The 17348-nt window shown below is 37.0% G+C and overlaps 1 protein-coding gene across 5 annotated transcripts in view; it reads left to right on the top strand.

The window, feature by feature from the left end:
- Positions 1-17348, top strand: part of LOC131571971 (disks large homolog 2) — a 620230-nt gene that overhangs the window by 325843 nt on the left and 277039 nt on the right. For all 5 annotated transcript variants that reach the window (XM_058824787.1, XM_058824783.1, XM_058824784.1 and 2 more), the window contains one exon: positions 16400-16536. In XM_058824787.1, the coding sequence (XP_058680770.1) occupies positions 16400-16536 (137 nt within the window). The remainder of the gene's footprint in view (positions 1-16399; positions 16537-17348) is intronic.

The following is a 17348-nucleotide window of genomic DNA, read 5'->3' on the forward strand; positions in this document are numbered from 1 at the left end:
GAGAGACAAAGCTGCTGCATCTTTAGAGATTCAAGTAATGTGGTAAATAAAATATCATAATACAACCTATTTTAAAATTATTTTAGATTGTCAGTATTATTCTTTTGTTTGCACTGGTTGGGAAAAAAAAGTAAATAGTTACATTAAGGCATCTCTGAGCATCTGAAGGGAATAGCTGTCTTAGAAAAACACCAAAGTGATTAACTGCAATAGTTGTTCATCTGGCTCTTTCTAGTCCTTTCTGGACTACCTTAGTCGTTTCTGCAGGTCTGTCATCCTAATTTTGCTTTCAGTATTCCAAATTCTAGATGAAATTTCAATTATCCTTCATTAAAAAAATAAATGATACATTAATCAAATAAAAATTTCTCAATAGTATTTCATCTTTGACTTACCATTTATTATTTTAGAACATTTGTCCAACAGCTTTGAAGAGCTGCTTTTCCTTCATCAGTTTGGGTTTTTTTTTTGTTTGTTTGTTTTGTGTCTCTAAACATGGTGTTAGAATTCCTAGAAATCACAGCTGTTTTCTGGAGTTTGAGTGGAAGACCCTTTGCTGTTTGCCATGGAACACCCTGTTGGTGCAGATGGTCGTTCTTTACTATTGGGCTGTCCTAAGATATGAGACCAAGAAGTCTAGGCTCTGGGACTCCAGTGCAAAGATGTTCTGTTTCTGCCTGTTCCACATCAGTGACGTGTACCAAAGGGCAGCTGAATTTTATATGCAGTGAAGGTTCCTCTGTTGCAGACACAGTGAGATTGTTACAGAAACAAAGTAGAGTCTTGCTGTGTGAAACCCTTGTGCTCCCTGACATGTAGGCAGTCGCTCTTCAATTCTTCTTTTGAGCTGGCAGTAAAGCCATTGATTTATGACAGTGTCACTTGTTCTTCTTACCTTGCAGAAACTCACTTAAGATTTTTTTCAGTCAGAAATTCTGCTGCTTGGTCCAATTTCAAGTTGATACATTTTTCTCAACATTAAGCTTTTGATGTGCTTGATAGATGAAAAAAATCTTCCAGTGCAGATTTTGGCTGTTGTTGAATAACAAAGGCAAGGAGATAGCTTAATGCTTATATCTTTAGTGGCTAATTTTGGAGAAAAATGCAATTCTGAAAGCTTGAAAAAGCAAATTATATCTGTGGAGGAAATCTCTGTGAAGCCATAAACACTAGGGATTATATCCAAAATATTCCAAGAGCACAAAGCTCTGTGTTCATTAACTGGGATGTTGGCTTCTGAATTTTGAGTAATAGCTTATATGAACAAATAACAAACTGGCTCTTGGATTCTTTAAAACAAAAACTGTGCTATCATTATTTTTTGATAGGAAGAAACAGTTGCAAAGCAAGATCTTGGAGCTTCGTGACATGTAAAAAAGGGTATAATGACACAAAAACTCTTTAGGATATGATAAAAGATACATTGCATAAGCTAAAAGAACGATAGCCCCAAGATATGCTTGACATGTTTATTTTGGAAAGTGGTACTTGCAAATAAGAATACGATAGACTTTTCTTTCTCAAAACTGTGTTTTGGTTTTTGTTTGTTGTGTGTCTTATGCAAAACAATTTGTAGGTTGTCTTATGAAATTAATACAAAGGCATATTATTCACTCCAACAGAGAGAACTGAAATAAGGAAACAAAATTACAGCAAATAATTTAGTAAAATTGTTTATTGTTGGCATATTTGCATTTTATATACTGTAATTGAAAAATAAACTCAATGTAAATGGTAGGCCAGGGGTAAATCTCATCTCCAGTCTGTAGGTCAGATGTGTATCATTTCTAATTTCAAATTATTATCAAATGTCATAGCCCAAATTTCTGAAAGTTATTTTTAAATTACACTTTTAAATACTACTATAGCAAATCAGATCCCCTCTGCAATGCAGGATTGTAATTTTAGAGATGCACTTGGCAGTTACAGAGAGATGTTGTGATCATAGGTGCTTTCAAGACAAGATGTGAAAAGTGCTTACCTTTTTGCTAGCATCAGTTTTCACAGAAAGGTCATCTCTTGCAAGGTTGCTATCATGATCAAAATCAGCAACAAAGGGACAAGATCTCAGCCTCAAATGAAGAAGCAATAGGTCTGTCAGCACTTAGAGAAGCTACATACTCACACACTCACAGGTCCTGATGGTCTTGATGGCAGACCAGCAGAATTTATGTGATGAAATTTGAGTGCTGACATTGGTCAGGCTTGAGCACCTGTGGGGAAAAGGTAAAGTGAAAAACGGGAAAGATGAAGCAGAAAATGCATCCTTAATGAACTGAAAACAAGAGGAGCCGAGGGACTGTGAAGCCATCAGTGTATTTTTAGAATCTCAGAAGAATATTTGAAAAAGTAGGAAATCTCTTTATAAGCATCTAGAAAAAGGGTGTAGAGTAATGATAACTAGAAGAGACCATACTTCTCTTCTGCAACGTTTCCTCCTTTTTCTCAGATGACTCCATGTGCTGGGAGGGTTCAACACTGAAAGTGGGCTGAGGAAGCAAAGATGTAATTGAGCAGGGTCAACTGCAAGGTGCTTTCAGTAGAAATAACCACATATCTGCTAAATAGTGCTAACATAAAACTGTAGGAAAATAATGTGGAAAAGTAGCTAGAACTTTGTTAGCTGTAACATCTTGTCTCTAATACATCCTGCTGTGATGAAGCATTCAAATAATATATTTAGTTTTATAAATTGAGGTATGGTTTACAAAGACATAGGAGCATTCCTTTCATCTTGCACAGGTAAAGCTTTGAGCTCTGTACTTCAAGAAGGGTGTATGCCAGTTGGAGAGATTCCAGGGGAAAGCTGTAAAAATGATCAGAGATTTAGAAAGCCTGTCCTACAATGAATAAATGAGTGATCTGAAGCCATTTATCTGAAATACCAAAGACTAAGTGGGAGGTGGGGGGCAGTTTATCAGCACCTGATAGCAATCTTGCCTTGCAGCACATCTTTGAAGAGTGAGTTTGCTCTCTGTGCTCCCTAGGGAGGGTGTGAAACAAAATTTAATAGATAAATAATAAACAAGATTTGTACTAGATGTAGAAGAAGTGAGGATTGTGATTACCAGGGAGAACATCAGGTCTGTAGCATGGGAAATACTGGGTATGCTAGGCAGCCATTTGTTAGACACAGTGCAACTGTAGTTGCTTCTACCTCAGATTGAGAAAAATAATGATCCATTGAGTTTCTTCCTGTCCCAAGATTCATAAAAAAAATTTCTCATTTCACTATACTTTGAAGACAAAGAGTAGTCATGGGGCTATTTAAGTTCTCCATCTGCAGAAATGAAGAGGGTGTCTTCCAGACAAAAAAACCCACATCCTTTGCCTGTCCTCAATAGTAATTTTATATTTTTCTTTTCCATATTTTTTTGCTTTAGGAAGGATAAAACATTTTAGAAAAAACTTCTGTGTATGAGAAAATATTAATGACTATTAGAACAGATAATCTGGTATCTTAATCTGCATTTCTCTGTCTTTTCAAATTTTCTGTTGCTCAAGATGGGATCATGCTTTAGGAACAATTTGATCTTGTGAGTGGCTGGTTCTTCACCAAAGGGTGTTTTCACAGCATGTTTCAGTATTTGGAGACTGGTAAAAACTCCTTTGTTTTGGACTGTGCCAAGTCTTTTAATGCTATGTCTTGAGTTCATATAAACAGTTTTGTCCAGCTCCAATCAGAGCTGAGTTTCTTTACACCTAAAATCAGTCTTGTAGACTTCAGGTGAGTCTCACTGGTATCAATCTTTCCATCCAAATATCTGCCTAAATTTTCCGAATGGAGCCCAGAAATGGCCCGTGAATAAATCAAGATAGTAGTACATTCATTCTTTCCCCCAGGGTTTTATTTTTTACTGGAAATGCTGCACATATAGTTCCCAGAGACTGACCCTGGCTCTGGCATTGCAGGAAAGTTCAGTGTTTATTATTAGTTGAAACAGCTGATAGAAAGGCCACGTTAATATTCCTCCTAGCTGGAATCCCTCAAGGGACTCACAGCAGGGTCTTGTGTTATGCTAGATCTCATTAAGAGGGAAACTCTTACTCACAGAAAATCTGTAGTGTTTTCTCAGGCTTGAACAACCATATTTTTTAAGTGTTACTCTGCATTTCAATTCTGCTAAGCACACGTTCCTAGAAAATCTTTAATGGTCTAGGACCAGTATGAAAAAAAATCTGTAATTCTGTTTCAAATGTGAGTTCATATTATCTTGCTAGTTAGTTATGCTAGAATGCAGTTCCCTTTGCAAATATTTGACATAATTTCTGAGAAGTCATAGAGTCATACGATGATTAAAGAATATTTTGGGTTGGAAGGGAGCTGTAAAGGTCATCTACACCCAGCCTTCTTGCAATGATTAAGGACATCTTCAGCTAGACCAGCTTTCTCAGACCTCCATTGAACACACCCCCATCCTTGATGGGGCATCATCCAAGGTGGGCCATCCACAGCTTCTCTGGGCAAGCTGCATCTCACCACCCTTACAATAAAGAGTTTCTTCTCAATGTCTAGTCCAAATCTACCCTCTTCCAGTTTAAAGCTGTTACCCCCTGGCCAGTCACTAGAGGTCCTGTCCTCATCTTTCTTAGAAAGGCACATGTGTCTGACTTTACTCATTTTACTCTGTGAGAGTATAGGGTACTTCTCACTGGCAAATAAAACATTTTTGCTTCACTTTGCTTCCTAGAGTGCTGCAAGACAGCATCGTCAACATACTGAACTAAGGGACCAAACTGCAGTTTCAGACAGACAAAAAAAATCAAAGCAAAGTGCAGTGACTCATGAATCCATTTTCAGAGTATCGTTGCCTTATTACTTCTGCTCAATAAGCACCCATCTCTTTTCCTCCTCTGTATCATTTATATACCTGTTCAACTTTTAATATCATGGCTCCATAAATTGCCTTGCATAAAAAAGCAAAATTACATGTACATTTGTGCCTTGATTTCGCTCTATGGTTTTAAGAAGGAAGTAACTGAATGGATGACAGATTGATTGTTTACAGGTTGATTGCAAATAGATAAGAGGCTGCAAGATGAACTTTGATTTCATTTTGTATTTTCAAGCTTTAACATAATTGACAGAGCTTTTTAGTAAAGTATTTCTGCTCAGCTTTGCAACAGGGATGAGAAGATAAAGGTTAGATTTCCCTCATCAGATGGAGGACAAATAAACGAGGCTGATGAGTCTGTCCTTGACAGGTATGGTTTTTAAACAGATCCAAAACTGACAGACTGCTCCTTCTATCTCCATTTTTTTGGTAACAAATTATTAAATATTTGTCCAAAAGAGCCATTCAACTTAGCAGAGAACCAGCTATACTCATTTAAAGATATATTACCTAATGTTTTACAAAGTAAATAGCATTTCTCCCTGAATTTGAATAATTTTCTCATGTGTCAAGTCTGTAGATTTCAAAAGTGAATCTATATGAGAAAAAAAATGGCAGGAAAAGCACAGATTTACATAGTACAAAGACTTAAAAAATTAATGTTTCATCAAAAAGTGAAAAATACTTTAAGGCAGATCTTGATGTGCTCATCTACAGGAACATGATTTTCATTTGCATTATTAGGAGATTAAATACCTTGTTCTACTGTCAGTAATTACAGTAATTTGTGCAGAAAATGGCATAGGTACTATTTGTTAATGACTGGCAAACTGTGATCAACTGTCAGCATGAGTTTGGTTCCTACACCTGAAACAGCTGGTGTGTTTTGTGCATGGAAAGTGAGCCATGTTTCAGGATTTGAACCCCAGTTAATATAGACTGTGAAAACAATAGGAGTCTTCTCATTGCAGTTGCTCCAAGTGTCTGTAACTGCCTGTCTCTTGGCACTGCACAGGAGTCATGCCCTGTTACATTTTCCCTTTGCCCAAACATTATGTGTCCAAATATATGTAGCATCGGGAATTAAATAAGGTCAAGTGAACTTTAAGAGCATGAACAATAGGTGAAAAGAGAAAAAAAAGCTCCAAGATTTTGTTGAATTGTCTGTGGAGGAGAGGAGACAGTCAGGGAAAGGGGACTTCTCTTGGTTTTGCACCAGTGAGATCAATGTCTGCCATGCTGATCCCATTTCCAGATACTTGTCTTCAGAAGGAAAACCTTAGAGAGCCGGTTGATTATTGGTTACATATTAATGGAAAATGGCATTTTTAACAGAAGAGGCAGTTAAAATAAATGTGGCTATAAGGGCACATTTGGTAATGAGGCTAATTGCCTTAAAAATTTGGGAAAAAAATGGGACAGTAGAGATAATTTGATTTCCCCCTTCCTTCAAGCTGTATTCATTAACTATACTCTAGATTAGACATTCTCACAATGGACACAAAGGTGGTTAAATTCAACATTCTCAAGCCTTGCGCTTCTCTTGAAAGGGTAGGTTAAAGGTTTCATATTTGATTCTCTAGCCAGAAAAAGAGGTTCATAATACCAGTGTATCTTTCAGAATGAAAAATTGCAGAAATATTGAATAAGCATTATTATTACTGCACTGTTTTCTTCCACTATAGATCTGTCTTAGCTCTCAAGAGTCTTACAAACCTTTGATAGTTAACTTCTCTTTCTCTCTCTTAAGCTTAGGAGAGCAATTCTATTTTTCCTTTTCCTCCTAGTAGGACTTGTGCTGTAAAGGTATATTTTTATTGACTGTTTTTCAGGTGCATTACTAGCACAAAGAGCCATTTCTGTCCTACTCTCTTTAGTTACTTGCTGCTATCCCTGTATCTTTCCTTCTTCCCACATCCTTCAAATTGAGTTTGCAGGGCAGCAGTGCTGACCTTGCAGTGCTCTCCACAGGAGTCCCAGATCTATAATGAGGGGCCAGGTACAAAAGTGTGGTGCTAGCAAAGGGGATGTGTGAACCCAACGCTATCCTCATCTGCCAGCTCCTACTGCTGCAATCTTTGTGGGTGATGGTCAATATGCACCTAGTCTGTGATTCAGGTTAATTTGGCTTGGTTTTCATGCCATTTTCAATTTGCCATTTGCTATGACATTTTCATGGCTAAGAAAGAAGGCAGAGAGTACATCAGAGTTGTCTCTTTCAGCATTAGTGAGTTTTTAGGTCAGCATATGACAATTTTAAAAATGTGCTGTGCAACCTTCCACCTGGCTTTTTTGTTGCTTATTAGGACAACTGGCTGCTTAAAATCAAGGAATGATTTGGGCTGGAAGGGACCCTAAAAATCATTGCATTCTTTCCTACTTGCCATGGCCAGTGACACCTTCCACCAGACCAGCTTGCTGAAAGCCCCATCCAGCCTGGCATTGAACGCTTTCCCAGGATCTTCTTCATCTGTAGTCTTGTATAGCCCAGCTGATTTTTGCCCAAGGGAATGAAAGAGCAGGGGTGAGGATAGGATTTAAAAACCCAGAACAAAAAACCTCTTGCCAAGAAGAAATGGCAATGTAATATAGAATAGGAAGTATGAGAAAAAAATGTGTTGCCTTTAGCAGTCCCTTCATGTCGCATTCAGCCATACAGGTCACTTATGCTGTGTTTAACATTATTCCCTGCAAGATATAAATGATCCTGTCACCCGGCAGCCAGCCACATGATGTCTACCCTGATCAAAAATTCCGGTTTTTAGTGCCTCTGGATCTGAGGATTATTTGTCCTTGTGGGTGCACCGAAAGTATAGAAAAAGCTTCCGGCATGCAAAGGAAGTGACCATTCATTCAGTTCAGTTGGAGGCATATGGCAATGTGAGAAAAAAAAGGCATGTAAAAACTTCAGATATAAGCAGCTAATCCTGTTCCTAAGTGGCAGATCTTGGGTTTTTCTGTTTCAAAACACTAATCTTCACTTTTTAAAAAACCTAATTTGACTGGTCTTAACATGAAATGTTTAGACTTGGTGTATCATGTGTTTATTTCCAAAAGAATCAAACCCCTTGCTATAATTCTTGGAGTGTCAAAAATGTCAAAAATGAAATAATTTTCTTTTTTTGCATTTACACTGGTAAAATTTTGACAGTGTAGTTTAATGTGATTTTCAGTGAACTAGAATCCTCATTAATGCTTTGAAAGTCAGAATTATTGTCAATAATTAGGAAAATTCCCTGATCTTTTCAAGTTAAATTGTAAAGTATTCTTAAGAATTACTGTTATGCAATTAGGCCATTTCTCCTTGTCTATGCTTTCTAGGAATATTATTCCTAATTAATTTGAATAAATGTAAAATACAGAATAAACACAAGTTCAAATGAGGCTCTATCTGTATTTTCCTAACTTATCCTTCCTTTTCTGCTACATCTATGGAGAATGTATCTTTAGGGATAAATACATGCAGGCAAAAAATAATGCAAAAACATCAAACTGCAAAACAATAGAAAAGAAGGGATTATTTTCATTTGCTTGTTAGATAACTTCTTTACAAATAGCAGTGTAATTTAAGATATGTTTTCAAGGCTTTATGAAAGATTGTAGAAAGATTAGCTTTGGTATTATGGTAATGTAAACCAATGCTCTATATACTATACCTACAGCATGATTGTTTTTAAACATGCACTTGCTGCCTTGGAGCTTTATTAACATTTGCATCATAGTCTCAATTTCCCATCATTTCCTTTCTGACTGGAAGTGTAAAGGTTTATTTTTAAGCCAAGGAAAGGAATGCTGTTGCCTGAGAGCAAATTTCCCTCTTTCTTTCATATTATAAGCTAATAAATTTGGCTGTAATGTTTGATTTTGATGCCCTAATAATGAAAACATAGTTGGAAAATTGTTGAAGTTTTTCATATTTTCTTATGAGGCTGCAGCTGAGTAACTCAGCAAGAAAATCCCTGAAATATCCAGATGATTTTTTTCCATATTCTTGACTCTTTTGTTTCTGACTTTTATGGGTCTGACATGACATTGATGAACCCTGTGTCCAAAGAGGAGATGGAATACTTTGCACTCCCCTGCCCCCCAGCAGAAGAGCAAGCTCAGAAAATGGTGGAAGGGGTTCTCCAGGACATCTCAGCAGGAAGCTGTTCTGGAACAGATGTAAGGAACTGTAGTTTAGCAGCGTGGTAGCCAAATTTTAAAAATTACGTATGCTGAAAACCTGCTTAGATATTCTCAGTCAAAGGTATGGAAATCAGCCTGCCATCCCTCCATCACCAGACAGCAGCTACCACCACAGTCTCGCCTCTGAGTTTTAGCTGGCTGCCACTTTTCCAAGCCTTCAGTCCTTCAGAGGACTTTGTGATAGTATGAATGTACATATGCAGCAGTGTCTTGAAGCCATTTTAATCTCAGTGAGATCAATATCTCTGTTTTTATCAAGAATCAAGGACACAGCTCTGCACATCCTTACACTAGGCTGTGCAGCAAGTTTGTGTTACTGTAATGTTTTAAATGCCAATGATCTTTGTTCTTTTTATTAAATCAAGAATAGTTAAAATTAAAACTAATTATACTATTGTAGTTTACTTTAAAAATTTGAATTCGCAGAGCTAAAAAATCATGCAGGTAAAGGTAAGTTAGATGAAAAATTTTACTGTTTAATTTCTGTTAAAACCTCAGCTAAACTCTGTCTTCATACATAAAAATATCAGTGATCATTTACAAGAAAAGCATTCTGCTTGCCTCCTGTATTATCCCAGCTGCCATCCAGCCATAGCCTCTTGGTGAGCACACTGGCCACACTCGGTGGGAGTGTTGTGTGTGCTGCTCAGTTTGATCCTCAGCAGAGGCTGTACTGAAATATGGCATCCCTATTGCCTCAGTAGCATGGAGAGGTGAGGCACTGGGTGCCAGAGTGTAGGGATTAATGAAAATGATAGCTATAAAAATGGCTGTGGGCAGGAACAAAGAAAATGTGTAAAAACAGTTGGGTAAATACCTGAAGGCACAAATATATAATGCCACACAGTATAAAGGGAACAATAATTTTCACTTTGTGTAAGGTGCTTTTGGACAATATTCTTCTTACCTAGTGGCACTGTACATCATTTTTATTTTATCCGACATCAACTGGGAAATAAACTGAAACATTAGATATTTCTGAAAGAAAATGTCAAAACAATAAGGCAGATGCTTGAAGTTTTTAACCTAAGGCCATTAGAAAGAAACACCAGATAACAACATGCTGTGTTAGATGTGTAGGGGCTTGGGCCTTCTCTGTGGTCTAGGCTATTATCCAATTGTTAGTTATAAAAAGAGCTCTCTGAAGTGATCTCGGAGCAGGGTCTGAAACAAGAATTAACAATGACAATAAAATTAGACAGGTTTTAAATATGTTACGAATATTAGTAAAATTTTTATGAATCATACTGTATTTTAGATTGACTTTTTCATCCACAGAGCAAAATGTAGTCAATAAGTTCTTCTGGCATAAGATGTCACATGCATCAGGCATAAGAATTGCTATAAGAACTCAATCAAATAAATTGATATTTGACTCTACTGCTACAACATGAAGAGGATGAGATAAAGTGCCTTCATATACTTGGGATTAATAGTTTCTTTCTTTGACAAAGAAAGAGCTCTGTAGAGGACGATTGGTCCCTCTTTGTAACATGGTATAATCCTTGTGACACAAACTTTAATTTTTATTTTGTGATGTATTTTATTTTTGTATGCACCAAATAAAAAAGGATTCTTCTGTCAATAATGAACAATAGCCATAACTCACAGCTATAACAAGCATATTAATTATCCACAGTTGTGGGATGTTATTGTAAATATGTGCTATATGTGTCCTCCAGGAAAGCTGAAACTGGCAACAGGAGGCTTGAGCAAAGGGCATGGGGAGACATTCCCTAGTACTCCTTTGTTTATAATTAATATTTTTAGAGTTTGTTTACTCATATAAACTGGACATAACAGTGGTACCTGTCAAAACAAGTCAATCATTATATCAGTCAAAGCATTTTATATTACCCATGTTCCTTTCCTCCCTGAAAGTGGAATTTGATTAATTAGAAACCTGGATTGGGCATTATTGTTCCAGGTTTGACAACTTTAACAAGCAACATCTTTCGTAGCTGTGTTTTGGAAGTGGCTGGCCCTTGGAAAGGCAGGAGCTGCCCCAGCTTGGGCTCCTCATTGCCACGTCCAGTTATTTGCAGGAGCATGGATGATGTGTCATATGCCACAGAGCAGGCAGGCTTGCAGTGTCGGGGAAGGGCCTCAGTGGGGCAGCTTGTTGGGGGTCCTTTCTGGTGGTGCTTTCTGTTTTGCTGCATGAAACAGTTTCTGAAAATCTGAATGCGCACAGTGCTCTGGAGCAAATCAGTTTTTTCACACCTATAGAAAATAAATGTGGCAAAAAGCAATGAGAGAATGTGTAGGGAGGGGTAGTGACATTTATTAATGAAATCTCTAAATAAGTTAACCATTTATGATTTTCCTTTCAGGTATTTCATTCACTCTCTGTTTCATTCACATCCCCCAGGGTGCATGTGCTGAGGTGATCTGGTTCACTTGTGTGTGAAGGACATGGGACATCAAACCCTTATCACATCTCTTGGCATTTTCTTGATTGGCAACCATGAAATGACAGATTTTTGGATAAATTATTTATACCCTCTAGGAGTCTACTGTTATTATGGGTGGTCCTTTATACTGAACGCTCCTTTCTTCAGTCTCTAAGCCACAAGGTGGCTGCTCATCTGCTGATTTTTTTTTCATTTAGTAAACAAACCTTTTTATTGATATAATCTGCTTCCCTGTTAGGCTTACAGGCAAGAGAACGGCAGATGTCACATGCTGCAGTCTTGCTGCCAACATCCCACTGTCGTGGTACAGGGTCTTCTGCTGGCAAGACACCTGTTCAAAGGTCTTACAGAGTCCAGACATTCTGTCCAGGCTTGACAGAAATTACTCATTTTGATTTTTATTGCTTGCATGCTCTGTACTGTCAGTACATCTGATTTCTCTAACCTTTGGTCATTCTTCTAGTATTTAGATTCCTATTCCCATTCATATGTCATTTGTTGATATGGTAATATTTCTGTTGAAAGTCCTGTGCCTGTTGTGGTTTCACTAAGTCTATGCTCACAGGTCAGTTATGAGGTAAGGTGTACTGTGGTAGTGTTAGGAATTAGGAATTACCTGTTTTATGTCTCTAAAGCACACTGTTTGGTTAACTATCTGAAAATCAAGCACTTCTTAACTATATTTTAGAGTTATGTCTTAAATGCTGCTATCTTTGGATTCCCTTTATTGGGAGCTGTGAAACTCATGTTGGATTTCTGTTTTAAAATCCTCGCTCTGTTTGCTGCTTAAAAATAGGCTTGGTTCTCTGTGTAGGATAGTAGCAAAATGCAACATCCATTTTTGACATTCTGACTGAGTTTCTTTAACTTCACTTCTCATTAGAAAGCTGACATTACATAGCTGGAGTTCATCTTTTAGGCTCCCTCTCTGGTTACTGCAAAGTGGTGTACCTGCAGTGTAATTAACCCACTGTGTCTTTAACAGAGGTTTCATTACTTTTAAGTATTATTATTATTTATTTTTATTAGTCCAACTTGCTGAGCTAACTATATGCGGAGCGTCCAAGCCTACTTTCACTAGAAAAATAGAACATATTGTTTTACTTACATTGTGATATATTTAAAACATGTATCTGGTATGGCAAATAATGCAAAATAGATGTAAATAGTCAAATATTTTAACATTTCTTGCTAATAATCCCAGGAAAAGATATTACTAAATATCTTCAACTTATTAATAGCAGCATGTTTTTTCTGCAGTTTCCAGTTTTGGTGGAATAGCTTTTTTCCCTGTCCTTTTTCCTCTTTCTGATACCAGAAACGTCTTCTATTTCATGGGATTATTAGACATTGTTTTTCATAGGATCAGTGATCAGCATTTGTGGAACCCAAGGGCAGATGAATTTTACAAACACAAGTCCAGTGGAAATGGAAGGAAATGAGGTTTGACTCAACTTTCCTAGTTTACGCATTGAGTCAATCTTATAAGGGCCTATCCTCTTCAGTGATTTTGAACAAAGCTGTTTGACTTGGACGTGCACCAGTATTAAATCCAGTTCTCACTTTTTTCCATCCTGAAGTAGTCTCTTCTTCACTGAACCACAGAAACATGGAATGGTTTGAGTTGGAAAGGATCTTTAAGTTCCAAACCTGTTACTGATTAGCATTAGATCAGGTTTCTCAAGGCCCCATTCAACCTGGCTTTGAACATCTCCAGGGGTGGGGCATCCACAGCTTTTCAGGGTAGCCTGTGCCAGTGCCTCACCACCATCATCATAAAACATTTCTTCCTCAACTTCATTCTGAATTTATCCTCCATCTAATTCCTGTTGTGAGGAATTTGAGCACTCTCTCCAAAATCAGCTGTTTCCATGAAGCAGATTGCACATCAGCCAAAGAGGAAGTGATCAACTCCTGATCTGTGTTCTGATAGAAATGTTTTCATAACCAAAGGAATCAACAACAAAAAGGTTCTGCAATCAAATATGCTGCTTTATGAAAAATACCATTTAGAAAACATACCTTGTTCCCTTGTTTGAATGATTCTATGCTTTTAAAACAGAGTAAGAATCTGATGTAACACTAACCTGGTGTAGTGAGTGATCAGAGATGCACACTAGGATTGAGCAAATCTTACTGAAGTGTTCAGAAACCTTCAGTCTAAATGAACTCAGATTGTGAACTTTCATAGCATTGATCTTCCCACTCACCTCTTCCCACATCCAGACCCCAGCCTTTCAGAAACCAAAAGCATGATTCACCTCATCTCTTTCAGATGTCTTGTTGAGCTGAGATGAATCATACTTTAAAAGCTCTTAATGAATTTTCATTTATCGTACAGGTAGTATAAATGATAACCATAGTTGTCTGATGTCATTTGGCCATGTGAATCCTACCCAAAAGGTTTTGTGTAGTATACTTTCCATGTGCCCTAGCAATTAGCAGAAGTAATTTAAATAAAATTAAATGGGGCATTGTTCCATTCCCTGTTCCTTCTAAGAAGAAATCTTGTAAAGAAGGCAAGTATGATTAAGCAATGAAATTAAATCATTATTGATTGACATGGAAAATTTTTCTCTTCCTCAGTTTTCTTTCCTACCCACTCTCCTTTTGCTCCCTGCAGTATTACCCCATCTTGTTCTGCTCTTCTAAACCTTTCTGTAATCACTGTTGATTATTTGGGTGCCCAAAGTCAGACCTTGCTTACAAGTGCAATGTAGCCCCTGCATTGTATCACATCTAAATTTTATGTAGACTGTAGTAGAAAAAGTTACTCCTTCCATTATTTTAAGCTTCACTTTTGTGATTTTTTTTTTTTTTCACTTTTTGGGAGCAGCTTGTGTTGGTGCTTTTTTTTTTACAGTTTCATACATCCATTATGCTACAGCCATGCAAACAGCAAGCCAAGCCCCCACTGAGCACTGCAGAAAGTGCAGGTGATTATCTTGGATAATACTTGCTGCTGTTGCAGCAGGACCAGGCTGAATTAGAACCTACTTTCAGCACACCCAGCTGTGTGTGCAGAAATGGCCTTGCCCTTTACAGGTGTACAGTGTCAATAAAGGGGAGAGGAGGAGATGGAAGTGCTCCCCAACCTGTTCTTCCCATGGTCATGCCCTAGGTGAGGAGTGGGGCTGAAGAGAGCCCTCTGGCTGAGATCTAGCCCACTCATTAGCTCCCACCAGCATTCTGGAATATTCTCATATCTTTACTGGTAGAAGCCTATACAGATGAATTAGATCACATTGATTATAATTATGTCACCAAGAAATATTATTCAATCTTGTTCTGTGTCTACAACTAGTGTTAAAAAAATCCATTCTTAATGTTTTATTAGAATATCTTTTCTCTTCTTTGTTAGCAGTCCCAGGAAAAATCCTGCCCTGCTGAAAAATCCTAATCTTTTTATCCATGTACTGACAGTAGCACATAAATAAGAATGATTGTCAGCTTTAGCTGGAAATTCAATAAAGCTTTCTTTTAATTACCCTATACTTCTGAATCAACTTCGTGTGTATTGTTAATAGTCAATTAATTAAGTACTGTTTCAATTGGAGATATAAATTCAAAGGTTTCTTTTTGTAATTTACTGGTGTGGCACATTCCATTAAGTAGTCCATTATGGTACCTGACCTCACATCTTTTTGAAGCTAAAATAATTATCAAATGAAAATAATGTGGTAAAAAAAAAAATTTAATTCACACTCCTTATCTTTGTACTCATACTAAGTACAAAGCTGCTAAAAATGTTGTGTACATTAAATACACACTGTCCCCTAAGTTTTATTGCCCAAGCAGTGTCCCTTTTGAGTTTGTGATGAAATGCCAGATTTCAGGCAACTCGCTTTTTAATACTGCATTTTATTGCTCAGGCTACAGCAATTATCAACATGTTTCTTTTAGGAATGAGTGAACAGCGTAGATTTCATAGATAAAACCAGTGATTACTCTCTAAATAGATATAACTGTTTTTCTGTACAGCTAAAAGAGAAATCCCTAGCTGGAGCAATAATCTAAGCAGGGTATTGTCAGAAACAGCTTCTCTGTTCAGATGGAAGTTCCCATTAACTACATAATCTCTGAAAAATTAGCTGTATGAAGTTAATTTTTATGGAAATCAAGCACAGTAATTTCTGTTTTTCCTTTGACTGAGAGGTAAAAATGTTCTGAAAAATTAAAGTAATGGTTTGCTTGTATGTGCAATGTGTCAGAGGGTAAGATATATAGGAAAAGGAGAAAAGGTCTTTTTTTCTTCCCCCAACATCTATTTATTTTGCCTTCCTTTAGTCATATCAGCATGTATCATTGACATTGTTACAAAGTTTGGGTCTTTGAAGTGTTTATCTAGGAATTTCACAGATCACTGAATAGAAGTTAGATATTTACAAAGGACTGTTGCTTTCTTTATGTGTCCATAGCCACAGATTTGTGTTCTTAGGAAAAAACCCACACTTTAAATCAAACATCTACACCTTTTCTCTTTTATTTTCACTGACCCTTCACTGTGGTACTACATGAACTTGCAAAACCTGTGCTAGACATTTCCAAGTATTTTTCAAATTGTGTGGACAATCAGAACACCTTTCATTTTGTTCTGATAAATGGTGATGTATTTTATAGCGATATTTAACAAAATAAACTCCAAGTTCAGTGTTTTAATGCTGATCATGGAAAGCTGAGCCATAACTTCTTGATGTAGGCTGCACTGGACCCCAAGGATGAGGGTGTATAGAATCACCACTGGTTCAATTGTTCTTTTCTCTGCCTTTCTGTAATTGTAAATGGCAAAGAATTTCCTTGCTTTAGTTCTGTCCCTGACCTTGCAGGGAAAGTGAAAGAGTATGTTATTTGTATTTCTGAAAAAAAAAATACTCAAAGCTTACATTGTATATGTTAGTCTTCCATTTCTCTTTAGTGTTTGATGTTGTATTGCTAATGTTTTGTTTGCAATTTCTTTTCCAGGTCTAGGATTCAGTATTGCAGGAGGGGTGGGAAACCAACACATCCCTGGGGACAACAGCATTTATGTCACTAAGATTATTGATGGGGGAGCTGCACAAAAAGATGGGAGATTGCAGGTTGGAGATAGACTTCTTATGGTAAGTATGAGAAATTTTAATTCCATTTATTTAGCTGAAAATTGTTTCATATAAGGACTTTTATTCACCATACATCTTTCTGGAGGTAAGCAAAATGACTGCTATAATAATTGTATTTCCATCATCTTCATTTTCCCCATTTTTAAAATATTTTTCTAATATTGAAGTAAAAACCCCATTCCTCTGGAAAGCTAACATTTTATGAAGGCAGTGTATTATATTACTTTGACAAACCTTTTACAGAGAATAAATGTCTTATGCATGTAAGGAACAAGTCAAAATGGACCATAAAACTTAAAAGATTTTAGACAAAGTGTTTGTTAAGGTAGTACTGATTCTACTGCTTATTGTACCCAAATTGAAAGCGGTCATAACATGCCAGTAAATGACTCCCATGTAGCAACTGTCAGGGGGCTACTATTTACATTTCAGTACCTGTAGGAATGCTTTACTTATGTGTTCCATATAGATGTTAAAAAACATCCCAAACATTTTCCAAATTTTCCCTAGTGCTGGTTCACTGTTTCTTATCAATAATGATTTCCCACTCACAGAGTTTGTTTAATTCAAGACTGAGGGGGAAATCCTGACCCTGGTGAATCAGCACAACTTAATCTATGTCAAGTTGTACTCATGTCAGTGTATTTGTATAGATCTCAGCAGGTAGAGAAATATTTTTTTAGTAAGTGCAATGAAAAAAAAGAACAAACTAATGCTGCATTAGCCCTGTTCTGTGATGTGATATTTAAGCAGTTGACCTTTTTTGCTGCCTGTGAAGCTGGGCCTAATTGAGGTTTTCTTTATTTGGCCAG

This window comes from Ammospiza caudacuta, chromosome 2 (assembly GCF_027887145.1).
Source record: "Ammospiza caudacuta isolate bAmmCau1 chromosome 2, bAmmCau1.pri, whole genome shotgun sequence".
NCBI classification, from domain to species: domain Eukaryota; kingdom Metazoa; phylum Chordata; class Aves; order Passeriformes; family Passerellidae; genus Ammospiza; species Ammospiza caudacuta.